Source organism: Cebus imitator, unplaced genomic scaffold, assembly GCF_001604975.1.
Source record: "Cebus imitator isolate Cc_AM_T3 unplaced genomic scaffold, Cebus_imitator-1.0 Scaffold558, whole genome shotgun sequence".
In the NCBI taxonomy this organism is placed as follows: Eukaryota; Metazoa; Chordata; class Mammalia; order Primates; family Cebidae; genus Cebus; species Cebus imitator.
In genome coordinates this window covers 294,124-312,382 of record NW_016107873.1, presented here as the reverse complement: position 1 = coordinate 312,382, position 18,259 = coordinate 294,124, and the positions used below count along the sequence as shown (strand labels likewise).

Here is an 18,259-nt window from a genome sequence, read left to right as displayed (position 1 = left end):
TGGAGTCTCACTCTGTTGCCCAGGCTAGAGTACAGTGGCACGATCTCAGCTCATTGCAACCTCCACCTCCTGGGTTCAAGCGATTCTCCTGTCTCAGTCTCCTGAGTAGCTGGGATTACAGGTGCCTGCCACCATACCTGGCTAATTTTTGTATTTTTAGTAGAGACGGGGTTTCACCATGTTTGCCAGGCTGGTCTGGAACTCCTGACCTCAAGTGGTCTGCTCCCCCTTGGCCTCCCAAAGTGCTGAGATTACAGGTGTGAACCACTGCACCCAGCCAATTTCCTTTTCTTATAATGTCTTTGGTTTTGATGTTAAGGTAATGCTGGTCTCAAAAAAGGAGTTAAGAAGAATCTTCTGTATTTCTATGTCCTGAAAGAGATTGTAAAGAATTGATTTAATTTCTCACTTAAATGCTTGGTAGAATTCACCAGTAAACCCATGTGGGCCTGATGTTTTTGTTTTCAAAGGTTATTAATTATTGACTAAGTATCTTTAATAGATATAGTCCTACCCAGGTTGTCTATTTCCTCTTGTGTGAGTTTAGATAGATTATATCTTTCAAGGAGTTGGTCCATTTCATCTAGGTTATCAAATTTATGGGTATAGAGTCTGTTCATAATATTCTCTTATCTTTTTAATGTCCATAGGATCTGTAGTGGTGTCCCTTCTTTAATTTCTATTATCAGTAATTTGTGTCCTCTTTTTTTCTTAGTCTGGCTAGAGACTTACTGATTTTATTGATGTTTTCAAAGAACCAGTTTTTGGTTTCATCGTTTTTTTCTCTTGATTTCCTGTTTTCAATTTCATTGATTTGTGCTCTAATTTTTATTATTTCTTTTCTTCCATTTACTTTGGTTAATTTGCTTTTCTTTTTCTTGTTTCCCAAGGTGGAAGTTTAGGTGACTGATTTTAGATCTTTCTTCTTTTCTAGTACATGCATTCAATACTATAAATTTCCTGTAAGCACTGCTTTCAATGCATCCTACACATTTGATAAGGTGTATTTTCAGTGTAATTTAGTTCAAAATATTCTTAGATTTCTCTTGATCTTTCTTCTTTGACTCATGTGTTATCTAGAAGTGTGTTGTTTAATCTCCACCTATTCTGAGATTTTCCAGTTATTTTTGTTATTATTTTTAGTTTAATTCCATTGTGGTCTGAGAGCAGATGGCTGTTATGATTTCTATTATTTTAAGTTTGTCAAGATGTATTTTATGGCTCAGATTGTGGTCTCTATTGGTGAATGTTCCATGCAAACTTGAGAAGAATGTGCCTTTTGCTATTTTTAGATCAAGTAGTCTTATGCCCATTATATCCAGTTGATGGTGTTGTTAAATTCAACTTCATCCCTACTGATTTTCTGCCTTCTGAATCTGTCTATTACTTACAGAAGGGTGCTGTAGTTCCACCTCTACAAGTATATTCATCTATTTGTCCTTGCAGTGCTAGCAGTTTTTGCCATACATACTTTTTGATTATCTGCTGTTAGGTGCATACATATTAATGACTATTGTGTCTGTTTGAAAAATTGATCCCTTTATCATTATGTAATGTCCATCTTTGCCTTTGATAACTGTCCTTGCTTTGAAGTCTGCCATGTCTGAAATTAATATAGCTACTCTTGCTTTCTTTTGATTAGTGTTAGCATGGTATATTTATCTCCATCTCTCTACTCTTAATTTACGTGTGTCTTTATATTTAAAGTTGATTTCCTATAGACAACATATAGTTGGGTCTTGTTTTTAGATCTACTCTGGTAGTCTCTGTCTTTTAATTGATGCATTTAGACCATTGAGGTTAAAGTGATTTTTGGTATAGCTGGATTAGTATCTACCATTATTTGTTACTATTTTCTATTGTTGCCTTTGCTCTTTGTTCCTATTTTTGTCTTCCACTCTTTTTCTACCCTTTGTGGTTTTAAATGAGCATTTGATATGATTCCATTTTCTCTCCTTTCTTAACATATTAATTAGGCTTCTTTTTTACTTTTCTAGTTATTGCCCTAGAGTTTGCTATGTACATTTACAACTAATCCAAGGCCACTTTCAAATAATACCATAGTGCTTCACTAATAGTGTATCTTATCATAATAAAACATCCAAATTCCTCCCTATTATCCCTTGTATTATTGTGGTCATTCATTTCACCTACATATAAGCATATATATGTATATATTTTATAAATACATAAACATGTTATTGCTATTACTATTTTGAACAAACTGTTATCTGTCAGAACAACTACTAAGAATAAGGGAAATAAAAGTTTTTATTTTACCTTCACTCACTTTTCTTTTGATATTCTTCCTTTCTTTATGTAGACTCAAGTTTCTGGCCCATATAATTTTCCTTATCTCTACAGAACTTCTTTTAGCATTTTTTGCAATGCAGATCTGCTGGCAATAAATTCTTTCCATTTTTGTTTGACTGAGAAAGTCTTTATTTCTCTCTCACTTTTAAAGACTGTTTCACAGGGTGAAGAACTTTAGGTTAGTGGGTTGTCTCAACACTAAATATTTCACTGCATTCCCTTCTTGTTTGCATGCTTTGTGAGGTGAAGTCATACATAATCCTTATTTTTGCTCCTCCATAGACAAGGTGTTTTTTCCCTCTGGGTTTTTCATGATTTCTTTCTACATCTTTGATTTTCAATAGTTTGAAAATTATATGACTCACAGTAGTTTTAGGGGCATTTATTCTACTTGGTGCTCTCTGAGCTTCCTGGATATGTGGTTTGATGTCTGACATTAATTTGGGTAAATTCTGTCATTATTATTTCAAATATTTCTTCTGTTCCTTTCTCTGTTTTCCTTCTAATATTCCATTATATATATATGACACCTTTTGTTGTTGTCCCACAGTCTTACTCTGTTCTGCCATTTTTTTTTTTCATCTTTGTTCTCTTTGCTTTGTAGTTTTGGGGGTTTCTACTGATATATCAGCAAGCTTAATGATTGTTTCCTCAGCCATGTTCTGTTTGTTAAAAGCCCATCAAAGACATTCTTCATTTCCGTTACAGTGATTCTGATCTCTACTACTTCTTGTTAGTTCTTTTTTAGGATTTCCATCTCTCTGCTTACATTGCCTATCCGTTCTTGCATGCTGCCTACTTTATCCATTGGAGCCCTTAGCCTATTAATCATAATTGCTTTAAATTCCCAGTCTGATCATTTCATCATCCCTGCCATGTCTGGTTCTGATGCTTGCTCTATCTTTTCAAATGTTTTATTGTCATTTAGTATTACTTGTAATTTTTTCTTGATAGCTGTACACGATGTACCAGGTAAAAGATACCGCTGTAAACAGGTCTTTATTAATGTGGTGTTAAGGTGGGGGAAGGGCAAGTGTTCCATAGTCCTGTGTTTAGGTCTCACTTTTTAGTGAGACTCTGGTTAAGTAGTATCTCCTTAAGGACAAGAGTGCTCTGGCATATTTCAAAATGGTTCTTTTTCTCCTCCCTGTCCTGGAAGCACAAGGAAATTTTCCTCTAATATTTACTATAGGAGCCTAGTTGAGCTCCTGGAGTTAAACAAAAGTGTGGTGCTCCCTATGACTGGGTTCCCTGGGAGTTTTAAATTCTCCAACTTGGCCATATTGAGCCTACAACAATTTATTGATTACAGTTCAAATATTCCTACTTCAGCACCAGTTCCTGTGGCAGTTTTACACTCATAAGTCTCTGTTCCAGTAATCCATGACTTCTTGTACTTGCCTGTCTCTCCAATCTTGGGCACAGAGGTTTTTCCTATGTCTTCACTTCTCTTGTGGATCCCAGGACTGTTACTGTTGATTTTTCAGTCTATTATTTCAGCTTCGTACTTATTTTTAGGACAAAGTGGTGACTTCTAAGCTCCTTCCATGTGGAACTGAAAATCGTAAGTCAGCTTTATCTGCCCAGGCTGTTCAGGGACACTGACTCTAAGCTTGTTCTACTCCTTGGGTCCCAATATATCACTATATGTTCTAGCAATCTGAGTGGAGGCTTTATGATGATTAAGTTATAAAAGGAAATCAGGTACAGTGAATGCAAAAGACTATCTGTGGTTATATCTTCAGTTTTCTGAATGCATAGTTTGAGTAGATATACTTTAAAACTAGTAGAATCCACACTGTTTTCCTGATTTCTGCAAAGATATGGGGGTAGAAATGCCATCATATCCTCAGTATACTTGCATATTTGGTTTCTGAAAAGATGTATGTATTTGAGGATAACAGTAGATTATAAACTTAATTGGGTAATAGCTGCTAATGTGCAGATTTCCAGATGTTTCTTATTTACCAGAAAAAAATCAATGGAGCCCGTGGAACCTCACAGGCAGCTATGGAACTAGGTAATGCTTTTATCTCTACTTAAATAGGCAGAAACTATCAGAAGTAGTTTTCTGTCATGTAGCAGAGATGTCTTTATAGCCTCACTGTCTCATTTCAGGGATATCAACCTATTTGTCTATCATACTCACATAGGATATCATCTGGATGACATAAGGTTGATTGTATGTAGTGGGCAAAAATTGAAGGTTCTAGTTGCCTTGATAAGTCACATGCATGTCAAAGTATGGGAGGCAGAATCTATGAAAATTCAGAGACCTGCCACCTCAATGAAGTTTCTAAGGGCCCCAAAGTCTGAGCATTTCAGAGAAATCCCTTCAATATAAAAAACAAATTTTGCACCTTGCACTCTTTGTAACTAAAAAGAGGCAGAAGTCTGCTGAGCTGCTTCACTGACAACATAGAGGACGTGTGCATGTGCTGCACTAAGCAAAGCATCTGTATGGTGTCACATGACAGTCGGGCCCAGATTAAGGCAAGACTCCACAACTGCTCCAAACGGAAGCCACATGAGGCTCTGTTTCAGCAGATGTAAAGGTATTCAAAGTGTATCTTGTAGATTCAAATGCTGTAGAGTGTCTCTGGTACACTCCAATACAGGCCTCCAGTGCTTTGGAATAGAGCCATGTATTCTTCACACAGTAGCGCAGTAACTAATCTCCTTTGGAAAAACTGCTCTTGGTTTACTTTTACCTCAGTTTGCCTTGGTTTATTACCTACCTTTTACTTTTAGAGACTTAAATTTTGACCAAAGAACATCAAATGATCATCAGACCTAAAGTGGGTGTTTCTAATGTACCAAACAATAAAGTTGGACAAGCGCAATAATACTCCATTAACAAACAGAAGTGGTCTATAAGAGGTAAGCCTCAAGCAGGCTGTGAATAAGCAGGTAGACTGTATGAACAGATGGTTCATATTACCAGTGCATGTACTCTTTTTCTTTCTCATTTCTCCCTCAAATTATACCCATGGACTCTGGGGGAATTCTCTATCACCAGCTGACTGAGGAAGAAAACATTCAAATTTGATTTAGAGATGGTTCCTCATGTTGGCACCAGCTGGAAGTGATTAGCTGAATAATATCCCCACAAAGAGGTGGCCTTGACATAGAAAGAAATCTTCACTGTGAGTCAAATTTCCAGCAATACATCTATCTAATTTTCCACTTTATGCTAAAGAAAAAATGGCAAGACACATTGAACTACACGAAATTATATGTAGCAACTAACTGTTGGCCTGGATAATAAGGTACAGTACTTGAAAAAAATAAAACTGGAGGATTGGTGACAAGGAGGTCTCGAGAAAAGGTGATGGATGGGCCTCTCAGAATGGACAGAGAGCATGACACTATCTTCATCGCATTTGAATAAAAACCGAAGGGCATATCCCACAAAAAAGCTCTTGCTAATCAAAGGGCTAAGAGAATTCTACAGGAAGTAGACATGATATCAGAAATGGAGGTTATGAATAGGCTAAACAGCGTGGACTTCCCATCACTAAAGCTTATATGCTTATCATCAATGCTGAGTCCTTGCTTGGCCAACACACGGATCAACACTGAACTTTCATCACAACACGGTAGTCTAGGAAGACCAGCCATCTACCAAGTAACAGGTTGAGGATTAATTCCTTTTACTAGGGTGGCTAGCAGCAATCTGTCTACACTGTGATTAGCACCCAGTTATCCTAGATATGGATTTACCATCTCTGCCCATATTGTCCTGCTAGTACCACCATCTGTGAACTTACTCACTGTCAGGGTATTCCACACAACATTGCCTGCCAAGAAGTGAGACATAGACTCATCCCACAGCATTCATCAATGTTACCATGTACTCCATCAGCCTAGACATGTTTCAGTTGTTCCACCTACCAAGTAAGTTAATAACGCCATCATTGTAGCAAGCAAAAAGTTTGATAAGATCTTTGAAAAGAAGCATAAATGCTGCATTTATGACACCATTTGTTAGTTCGTTTGGATGTACCTAGAAAAACAGAAAAATTTAATATTAGCTGCATATCATTGTCATAATTTTTCTTGAATCACATTAAAATGTCTCAAGTGAGTACTAAGAAATTCATGAATATTCTACAAATGTTGGTTACTCATTTAGTAACCCTACCAATAACAAAACATGGACTACATGTTTTTGCTTCAATTTAAGACAATGAAGTTAGTCTTATCAATTAAAAGACACATATGTCACCCAGACTGCAGTGCAGTGGCATGATCTCAGCTCACTACTACCTCCGCTTCCCAGGTTCAAGTGATCCTCCCATTTCAGCCTCCAAAGTGGCTAGGATTACGCCACCACACCTGGATAAATTATTTTATATTTTTAGTAAAGTAAGAGTTTTACCATGTTGGCCAGGCTAGGCTAGTTTCAAAGTCCTGACTCAAGTGATCTGCCCGCTGTGGCCTCCCAAATTCTGGGATTACAGGCATGAGCCACGAATCCCAGCCTGAAGGTTCTTCAAAATTAATCTTTTTATTTTAAGATAACTCTTAAATTTACATGCAGGCGTCAGAAAGAATACAGAAAGATCCCATATATCATTTACCCAGTTTATCTTAGTGGTAACATCCTATAAAACTATAGTATAATATCACAACCAGGATATTGACAATGAAACAATTCATTAATTTATCTAAGATTAAACACAATTCTTTGGTGGATAGTGTCATCTAGGCAATCCACATAAAAAAGCAGGTCAAGTTATTTAGCTTCCTGAAGGCACATCTTGGAGATACTTCATTCTGTCAAGTACAATAGGAGGCCACCATCCTGCTCAGAACATGAGGTTCCAAGAATGTACCATTCATATTTTTCCATGACTTATGTAAACACCTGGTAAACTGCTTAGAAAATCAGGGGAACCTAAATAATCTTTCCTGAGCTTAACAGCCTGAACTAAGTATTCATCTAAATGAAGAAGATCTACAGCTGCTTCCCAAGGAAGTCTTTGGATTTACCTGTACCCATCTTCAAATGAAAGACAATATTGATCGTGTAAGAAACATTTTCTAGTGAGATACATACATCAAATTCAAGCAGTGCATCAATTTGTCCCTGTAGTATTGGCATACTCTTTAGTAGCTTTTCAGGAGCCATTGTCCTCATTACACCATCGGCCCTACAATTAAAAAAAAAAAATTTCCTTGTATATGGACAATTTAAGACCATATGCATTGTTCTAAGCTGTTCCCCCACACTGCCCCATTTTCTTATTAATTTTGAGGGATCAATTTGAGATATTAGAAGGTTGTAGTCATTTTCCCCCTCTATACTTCTTCCTCTTATCTATTCTTATTCCTCAACTGCACAGGTAATGCTTGTTTATTTTCTATCTGTACTGCCCTTAGAAAGAAAACAATCCAGTCTGGATAAAAGAGGCCAGCTGAATTTCTGAATGCATTTTTCTAAATCTATAATAAAGGTAATAGTGTTGAAAAGTATGTTTTCTTTTTTTTTTGAGATAGTCTCGCTCTGTCACCCAAATTGGAGTGCAATGCCATGATCACAGCTCTCTGTAATCTTAAACTACTGGGCACAAGTGATTCTCCTGCCTTAGCCTCATAAGTAGCTGGAGCTACAGATGCATGCCACCACACCAGGGTAATTTTTTTAAAAATTGTTTTTGTAAAGATGGGAGTCTCACTATGTTGCCCAAGCTGGTCTTGAACTCCTGACCTCAGGCACTCCTCCCTCCATGATCTACCAAAGTTCTGAGATTATAGGCATGAGCCACTTTGCCCAAACAAAATATAAGCTTTCTAAAGAGCCAGGTTTTTTTTCTTTTTTCGAGAAAGAGAAAACATGTCTTGGAAGTTTATTAAACCTATATGACTTGGATTACAGAGTTTATACTATTAACCATCAAGGGAAGAAAAATGCATGCTGATAAGAACAGTTTTCCCAAACAAAGGTAAGAGTTTAGCTACAGAAGATGAGACTGAAGGTTAGTGCTGGTGTCAGAGGCACTGTACCCTGTCTCTACCTATAGGTCTCTTAGGAAGCCCTTATATCCAGTGATGGTGATGGCTGAGGAGCAGCAGTATTGCAATAGCTGAGGAAAATACCCAGATGATGTGGACACGCTGGATCATGGCAACTTTCAGGGTCTCTCCCACATCAACAGTGGAGAAAGCAACCCAAAGTGTCCATATGTATCCATACAGGAGTGCAGAAGTTTCTAGGAAGGCTATGGACCTACTGCAGAGGTCACAATGCAACTGGGAACATCATCAATGGTTGCACAGTGCCACGTAAGAAGTTAGAGGACGGCATATGAACTAGAATCATCTCTTGTGAGAAAAGGATGAAGGAAAACACCTATTTTTATAAAGCATTCATCTACAATAAATTATTTTGAATAGGCAAGTTGATGTTTTTCACCACCATGGTAAAAAAGTAGCCCAAAGCTAAGGTTAGGTTGGCTATTGCAAAAATAGAGTTACATCTTTTTGTGCAGATTCTTAAGACTAAAAAGTAAAGCTGCTATAGTACCCTGCTATTATTTCAAATGAGTAACAGATATAAGATATGCACAAATGTGTGGCTGAATGCTTCTGACTAGATTACACATATATTTAGAGGGAAATAAATGGTAATTATGGATAAAATTCAAGTGTTTCTGTTTCAATGAGGTTTTCTTAATCAATTGGTAGTATTAACAATTAGTTTGATTACAGTGTGTGTATATGAGTGTGTTTATGCATGTGTTTTCTAGGATGATATTATCTCTCAAAAACAGATCACCACACACAAAGTTCAGATTCACCTCAATCAAAAAACATTTATATAGCTATTGTCTATTTCCCTTCCCTTCCCTCCCCTTCCCTCCCCTCTTCTTTCTTTTCCTTTCCTTTTTACAGGGTCTTGGAGACACGGTTGCCTAGGCTGGAGAGCAGTGGTATGAACATAGCTCACTATAGCCTCAGTCTCCTGGGATCAAGTCATCCTGCTGCCTTAGCCTCCCAAGTAGCTGGAACTACAGGCACACACCACCATGCCTGGCTAATTTGTTTGATTTTTAGTAGAGAGAAAGTCTCACTACATTGCCCAGGCTGGTCTTTAACTCCTGAGCTCAAGTGATCCTCCCCTCTTGGCCTCCCAAAGTGCTGGGATTACAGGTATCACCATGCCAGGCTAAATAGCTAATGTCATCTATAGCCACTGCACTTTTAAGTGAATCTTGTCTTAATTCCCTCCTTCTTAAATTATTTAAAGGTATATACATTTTTAAGAATTTTGAATTAATTTTAACAAATAAAATGTTATATAATCTGTCCTGGGATTAGAGAGAAGAAGAAAATGTTGTAGCATATAAACTGAGAAGCAAATCAGGTTTTTCTCCATGAAGATATAAATAAAATAATGCATATTGCAACTTCAAGGCTAACTTCTACAATATTATTTATTGAGTTTCTTTTTTGGGGTGATTGTAAACTGGGCCTTCAAGAAAATTAGTTGGCATTTAAGCTTTGTTAGAAGAAATCAAATATGCCTCAAGGACTTATTCTCCTCTAATAAGTGTAAGAAAGACAAAAACATACCCTTTTTTCACCCTGGCAAAATCAAAGGCCATCTGTCTGTAAGAAAAAGCCTTTTCATTCAAATATCTACTATAGCGTCTTATGAAGGTAGACATATCATAACCTGGGGGGAGCGGAAAGAAGAAATAAAATTAATTAATAAAATATTTTCAACCGTGCTTTGCATACTAGTACTTTTTTTTATAACTCTCTAAATGGTGTTAGTCCTAGGATAGGGTCAATAACTGCATCAGATAGGCCTCATTTAAATCCTGCTTCTAGGCAAAAATATTTTTGACACGAGGCATGCCAGGGTTATTTGATTACTTATTCCGCCATTCTAGTACAGAATATGTTTTTAAATTTTCCTTCAATTTTTGTTCATTGTTCAAATAAAAGCCAGTTTCAGACTTAATTCATGCAGCTATCTGATAATGTTTCATTTGCTTGATGTGCTTGCTTTACATGTAACAGATAAACAGTGAGTATGATAAATGAACAAATGAATGCAGTTCAAATTCCATTAACCCACACAAAAAATTTCTCTAAGACTGGAATAATTTTTTTTTATTTGAGAAGGCATCTCTTATTTCACTGTCTCCTGCACCTTCATAAAAAACAATTGTGGGTCTACCACACCCACTATTACTTTTTAAGGTAAACATGTGGTAAAAATGCCCAAAATAAACTTAATATGTTTTATATGCTGAGTTGTCTATAATTATTTTAAAGCTATATTTAAATATAATTATTTGTACATTCTTAAATATTCAATGAAACTATCAGTTGCAATGATTTTGGATTAATAGCCTCACTTCAAAAATCAAAGCATTGGCAAAAAATTATAAAATATAAATATTCTCACCATGGGATCCACTTTTGTCCAAAAAATTGCTGAGATTGAATAATGTATTTCTAGAAGCCAAATATTGAATAAATCTCTGAAAAACAAAAATTAGAATTAAACACACATATTCTCAAATCATACCTTTAAACAATTTCTGATACCTAAGGAATTTTTTTAAACAAATTCTCATTGTGATCTCTTTTACTCAGTTATAAAGTTTCCTAGAATGCTGAATTTCTCTGAGGGGAAAAAAGCTTTGTGAATTAGAATTAAATTGTGTGATCTTTCATTTCTGCATATCATGGAAATACTACAATTTACTAGGATTCAGTAGGCATCCTACATAAAATGAGTAATTTAAATTTTATCAGTATTTTCCAAAATAAACATCTTATGAATGCAATTTTCACTCAAAAAATACAAAGGAATATTTCCTATGGGAAAAATAATTTTATTGTTCTTTCTCCTAACATTTTTGCTTACAAATAGGTTTACATGGTATATCCACTTTGTGAACTTGTAATTTTAACACAGGCATATCTCATTTTATTGAGCTTAATTTTTATTGAAGTTTTTGCAAATTGAAGATTTATGGCAACCTGGGGATAAGCCAGTTTATCAATGCTCACTTTGTGTCACATTTTGGTAATTCTCACAATATTTCAAACCTTTTCATTATTATTGTATCTGTTTTGGTGAACTGTCATCAGTGATCTTTGATGTTACTACTATAATTGTTGTGAAGTGCCATGAACTGTGCCAGTAAATGATGGCAAACTTAATCGGTAAAAGTTGTGTGTGTTCTAACTGCACCACCACTGGTTGTCCCCTGACTCTCTCCCTCTCCTCAGACCTCCCTATTCTCTGAGACACAACAATATTGAAATTAAGGCAACTAATAACCCTACAATGACCTCTAGGTGTTCAAGTGAAAGGAGGAGTCGCACATCTTTCACTTTAAGTCAAGAGCTAGAAATGAGAGTGGCATGTTGAAATCTGAGAAAGGCCAAAAGCTAGCTATCTTGTGCCAGATAAATCAAGCTGTAAATACAAGGGAAAAGTATTGAAGAAAATTAAAAGTGTTACTTCAGTGAACACACAAATGATAAGAAAGCAAAATAGCTTTCTTGCTGATATGGAGAATGTTTGAGTGGTCTGGATAAAAGATCAAACCAGCTACAACATTCCCTTAAGCCAAAGCCTAATTCAGAGCAAGGTTCCAAATTTTATTCAATTCTAGGAAGTCTAAGAGAGGTGAGGAAACTGCAGAATAAAAGTTTGATGCTAGCAGAGGTTAGTTCATGAGGTTTAAGGAAAGAAGTCATCTCCATAATATAAAGGTACAAGGTGAAGCAGGAAGTGCTGATGAAGACGCTGCAGCAAGTTATCCAGAAGATCTAGCTGAGATAATTCTTTAAGGTGGCTACACGATTTTCAGTGTAGACAAAGCAGCCTTCTATTGGAAGAAGATGCCATCTAGAACTTTCTTATCTAGAAAGGAGAACTCAATATCTGAATTCAAAGCTTCAAAGGACATCCTGATTCTCCTGTTAGGGGCTAATGCAGCTAAGGACATGTAGTGGAAGCCAATGCTCATTTACCATTCTGAAAATCTAGAGCCCTTGAGAATTAACACTAAACTTACTCTGCCTGTGCTCTATAAATGGAACAACAAAGCCTGAATGACAGCACATCTGTTTAGAGCATGGTTTACTGAATATTTGAAGCCCACTGCTGAGACCTACTGCTCAGAAAAAAAGATTCCTTTCAAAATTTTGCTGCTGATTGACATGCACCTTGACACCATAAGAACTCTGATGGAGATGTACAAAGAGATCAATGTTGTTTTCATGACTGCTAACACAACATTCATTGTGCAGCCCATGGATCAAGGAGTAATTACTCCTTGATCCATGGGCTGCTTTTTACTTTCAAGTCTTGTGATTTAAGAAATACATTTTGTTAGGCTATAGCTACCACAGATAGTCATTCCTCTGATGGATGTGGGCAAAGTAAATTGAAAACCTTCTAGAAAAGATTCACCATTCTAGATGCCATTAAAAACATTCGTTATTCATGGGAGGACATACAAATACCAACATTAGCAGGAATCTGGAAGAAGTGCATTTAAACTTTCATGGATGACTATGAGGGGTTCAAGACCAGTAGAAGAAGTAACTGCAGATGTGGGGAAAATAGCAAGAAAACTAGAATTAGACATAGAGCCTAAAGATGGGACTGAATTGCTGTAATCTTGTGATAAAACTTGAATGGATGAGGAGTTACTTCTCATGGATGAGAAAGAAAGTGGTTTCTTGAGATAAAATCTACCCCTGGTAAAGATACTTTGAACTTTGTTGAAATAACAACAGAGGATATAGAAATTACATAAACAGTTGATAAAGCAGCAGCAAGGTTTGAGAGGACTGACTCTAATTTTGAAAGATATTCAACTGTAGATAAAATGCTATCAAAGAGCACTGAATGCTACAGAGAAATCTTTTGTAAAAGGAAGAGTCAAGGGATGTGGCAAACTTCACTGTTGCCTTGTTTTAAGAAATTTCTATAGTGACTTCAAACTTCAGCAACCACCATCCTAGTCAGCCAGCAGCCACCAACATCAGGGCAAGACCTTCTATCAACAAAAAGATTACAACTCACTGAAAGCTCAGATGGTCATTTAATAATCATCTTTTTAAGCAGTAAAGGAGTTTAAAATTAGGATACGTACATTGTTTTTTAGATATAATATTGCACACTTAATAAAGTATAGTGTAAATGTAACTTTTACATGCACTGGGAAGCCAAGATTTGTGTGACTTGCTTTGTTGCAGTATTAGCTTTTTTGCAGTAGTCTGGAACCAAACCTGCAATATCCTGAGATATAACTATAGCTCATATTCATAAGACAATGTCTAATTTAAAGTTTATTTTTTGTTAAATAGCTAAGGAGAAGATTAAACTTGTATTCTAGATGATCTGGAACTGTGTATTTCCTTTTCTTTTTCTCTTAATTAGTGAAAATTCGAAGAGCCTTAAATCCCCACCATACTCTTCCTAAAACCCTCCTTCTGTCATAAAAAAAAAAAAAAAAGTTTACTTAGTTTACCTCATTTCCATGCACCATGAGATGATGTGTTGTCACTAAAGCCTTAAATACAACCACCCAGCTACTGTTTGTTGCCCGCTCAAAGAGAGTGTCGGCCATCTGAGGAATATTAACATTGGTCTCGTTGGTAGCCTGGATCAAATCTATGAAAATAGAAGATATTAATCAATGATATTAACAATTACATACAAAAATTCATTTCAGACTTGGAACATTGAAACCTGTTTATTAAAATATGACCTCAAAAGTACTTTGATAACAGCTGATAACAAAATAAAAAAAATTAAACTAATATTTTACTCATGGACATGTACATATATTATTTACCCAATGTATTTATTTATTCTTGAGTATACTTTACTACTGAATTTTCTTCTGTGCTCTCTTCTGAATTTATCTGTTTGCGGGTACTTATGCCATTTTAAAAATTATAAACTCCAGGAAGGCTAAGCCTCATATATTTATTCTCCTCTGTTATTGCTATAAGCACAATGACTCAAATGTGGGCACTTATTCTATATGCCATTTGAAGGCAAAAACATAAATGTATTCTTCAAATTTAATAGCTAAAAGCGTATCTCAGTTGGATTTTAACTTTGAAAGGTGCTAGTAAATACACTTATCACATAAGTGGCAGAATGAGATCAAATATTAAAAGAGAAAAGAATTCTATACCCATGTAAGCATTCATAGGACAACTTGACCTGAGTTTATAAGAAAGTAAACATTTATAATACATTCACTGTTCACATCTACATATATTAGTATGAGTCCAGGTGAATTTTAAAAATAAATGACCTCCTGGCCAAGAGGGGGTGTCCAGCATTCAGAAAAGCAGTTAATGCTGTGAGAGAGTTAGCTAGGACAACCAAAGATCATGTGCTAAGGAACAGAAGCTAAGCCACAGTGGGACAGTACAGACTTAAGTACTTCCAACAGTACAGGATGACCTCTTCAGGGCAGCAGACACTGCATGACTTCTGTTGCAGGCTACAATTATCTTGCAGAGACCTGCATGTGATACCCAGTTCCTAGGCAATCCCATGTAACAAACATGCACTTGCAACAAAAATGTAAATATATTCTTCTTCCTCCAAATCCACACTCAGTAATCATTAAACTATACATTTTATGTGTTACATTTCTCTTCACAATAAATCAAAATTGATATTCCATCACTGAAAAATCTCTAAACTCTTTAGACTAAAGGATATCGATAACTGTCCTGAATTATAAGTGGCTCAGGGCAGGCTTATTTCTTAATTTATACAGATTTTAAATTTCTGTCATCATTCCTATCCCATCAACTCCCTTCTCTCAATATTTTACTTTATTGGACTTTTCCTCATCCTTCAGGAAATCTTTCCTGGTCCCTTTCAAATACAGGCCCATGTTGCCTCCCTGTGCTTTAAAACTTGAGGCACTTTGTTCCTGCTGGGTGTTCAGAATAGATGTATATTTGTCATAATTTCTACCAGACCACAGCTCCTTAAAAGTGGTAATGTCTGTTTCCTGACCAGCACTTTGCAGAGCACTGTGTACAATATTTGTTGTGCAAAATATATAAAAGACATCCTTCAGCCAAAATTATCAAATGAGTCAACATTTGGAAGATGTAAATAACTCAGTGAACCAATATTTCCCAAATGACTAGTATATAATATTACAAAATAATGCATGGGTAAAGAGATCCATTCAAAGTATGATACAGACCAATGCATTTTAATGTAACAGAAGATTAACAAGTTCACTGATGTAGTTTCAGAGTCAATGTTGCAATTTAAACTTAAGAAACTATAAGTTGGAGAACTGTAGTGTAGTACCAAAGAAGAATATTCACAATTTTCTGAAAAGGATTAAAATAGTTCTCATTTTTCTAAATGAATATCTTTGTGATGCCAGGTTCTCTTCATATACTCTAACTAAAATAATAAATCCCAACAGATGGATTATAGAAACAGATGTAAATATCAGTCTTTTATTGAGCAAGAAATTAAAGAGATTTATAAAAATGTAAAATACTACTCTTTTTATTGTTTCTTTAAAACAATCATTTCCCCTAAAAGTATTACTTATATTAACATGTTTATATGTAACATGTTAATAGATTTATTATTGTTATTTAAAAGTGAATTAAAAAAACTATCCCAGTTGTAATTTTTAATACAGTAAATATCTCACATATGCAAAAGCTTTTTGGGTTCCTTAGTAACAAAGAACCCTGAGACCAGTTTGAGAGCTACTATTCTTCATCTACAGATACTCATAGACTTAATGGATAACATCTTAATAAACCCACTGTCAGTTAAAAATATTGTTAAGTTGAAAATGCACTTAACACACTGATCCTACTGGAGATCAGAGCTTAGCTTAGCATAACTTAAATGTGCTCAGAATACTGACATTAGCCTGTAGGTTGTAGGGTATGTACATATTTAACTTTAAAGTGTTTTTCCATAATAATTGCTCCAAATGTTCTCATAAGTAGTTATTATATAAGTTTCTACTCCTCTACCTCCTCACAAAAAATAATTTTTAAAGAATTTCAAAAAATAAACAAAGTATAGATATAAACATAAAAAAATCTTAAAAACTGTGAGCTCTAAATGCTATGTGTATGTCATGTATCAGTTTCTTAGAATTCTAAGCTTTATTGGAACTTGAGAAGATATATCTGGTATCTTTTTGGTAGTTTATAAAACAGCTTTATTGAAGTATAGTTGACATTAAAACTGCACATGTGTAAAGTATACTATTTGATAAGTTTTGAGGAACCTATACACTCATAAAACTACCACCAGAAATAAGATAATGAACATATCCATCACCTCCAACAGTTTCCCCATACTCTTTAAAAATTCTTCTTTCTCTTCTCCTGTTGTCCCTTAGCAACCACCAATTTGCTTTCAGTCAATATAAATCAGTTTGCATATTCTAAATTTTATATGAAGGGAGTAAAACTTTTTCCTTGAGAGGGACGGTCTGGATTCTTTCAGTTAGCTAATTATTTTGAGATTTACCCATGTTATTGCAGGTATCAATAATTCATTCCTTTTTATTGTGGAGAGTATTCCATTATATGAACAATCAAAAATTATTTATTCATTCACCTGTTTCTGAACAATTAGGAGTGATTCTAGTTTTTGGTGATTACAAATAAAGCTGCTATGAACATTTACATATATTTATTTATATGGGCATATGACTTCATTTCTCGAGTAATTTTCTAGAAGTAGAAAAGTTGAGTCACTGTTAAATAAACATTTAATTTTAGGGAACTGCCTTCAGAAAGCTGTTTTCAAACTACCAAAAAGATGCCAGATATATCTTGCCAAGTTCAAATATTTAATGTTAGGGAACTGCTTTCTTGCCCGATGGCATTTCTACCATGCTACATTACCACAAGCAGTGTCTGAGCATTCTGGTTGTTCTACATTCCTGCCAAGACTTGATATGATTTTTTTTTTTTTTTTTTTTTGCTATTCTAACAAGTATCTTGTCATATATCTTGGTTTTTCTTTGCGTTTCCCTAATGACTATAATAGTGTTGAACATTTATTTCATGAGCTTTTCATTTGTTTATTTGCCATTGCTATACATTCTTTTCCTATTTTTATTAGATTACTTATTTTATTATTGAGTTGTTCTGGATCAAGTCCTCTAACATATATGACTTGCAAATATTTCCTGTAAGTCTATGGCTTCCCTTTTCATTTTCTTAACAGTGTCTTTGAAAGAAGAGAAATTTTTTAATTATGATGAAATCCTAGAATGCTAGAATTTATTGGGGTTTTTTTTTTATGGAGTATATTTTTGGTGTCATATCTAAGAAATCTTTGCTTAATCCGAGGTCACAAAGCTTTCTTCTGTTTCTTCTACACATTTTATAGTTTTAGGGTTGTACATTTAGGGTTGTACACTTAGATCAATAATACATTGTTAGTTTTTATAGATGGTATGAGGTATGGCTGTTTCATTTTTCTCCATATGGATATCAGATTGTTCCAACACCATTTGCTAAAAAAACTATTCTTTCTCCACTGAATCACCTTTGTATCTTTGTCAAAAATAAATGGACCACACATTTTTGAGTCTTTTTTAGGACTCTTTATTCTGTTATGTTGACCTATTTTTCTGTCTTTATACCAATAGCATACTATCTTGATCACTGTAAATTTATTATAATTCATAAAATCAGATAGTGTTAGCCCTCCAAGTTTATTATGTTTTTTTCAAAATGCTTTTTGGCTCTATTAGGTCCTTTGTATTTCCATATGACTGAGCTTATCAACTTTAACAACAACAAAAAAGGCTCCTGGGATTTTGATTGGGATTATGTTGACTCTATAGATCTATTTGGGGTAAACTGGCATCTTAACAATATTGAATTTTACAACCGGTCTATTTATTTTGGTCTTTAATTTCTCTCAGCA

At 35.1% G+C, this 18,259-nt stretch overlaps 1 protein-coding gene across 27 annotated transcripts in view; it reads right to left on the bottom strand.

Annotated features, from left to right (window-relative positions):
* SNAP91 (synaptosome associated protein 91) overlaps positions 1 to 18,259 on the bottom strand; it is a 161,843-nt gene that overhangs the window by 104,284 nt on the left and 39,300 nt on the right. For 25 of the 27 annotated variants that reach the window (XM_017515774.2, XM_037733950.1, XM_037733953.1 and 22 more), the window contains exons 3-7: positions 13,827 to 13,969; positions 10,736 to 10,811; positions 9,892 to 9,994; positions 7,376 to 7,469; positions 6,208 to 6,319 (exon numbers count right to left, since the gene is read on the bottom strand). In XM_017515774.2, the coding sequence (XP_017371263.1) occupies positions 6,208 to 6,319; positions 7,376 to 7,469; positions 9,892 to 9,994; positions 10,736 to 10,811; positions 13,827 to 13,969 (528 nt within the window). The remainder of the gene's footprint in view (positions 1 to 6,207; positions 6,320 to 7,375; positions 7,470 to 9,891; positions 9,995 to 10,735; positions 10,812 to 13,826; positions 13,970 to 18,259) is intronic. The other 2 variants (XM_037733961.1, XM_037733960.1) reach the window with 1 other exon arrangement.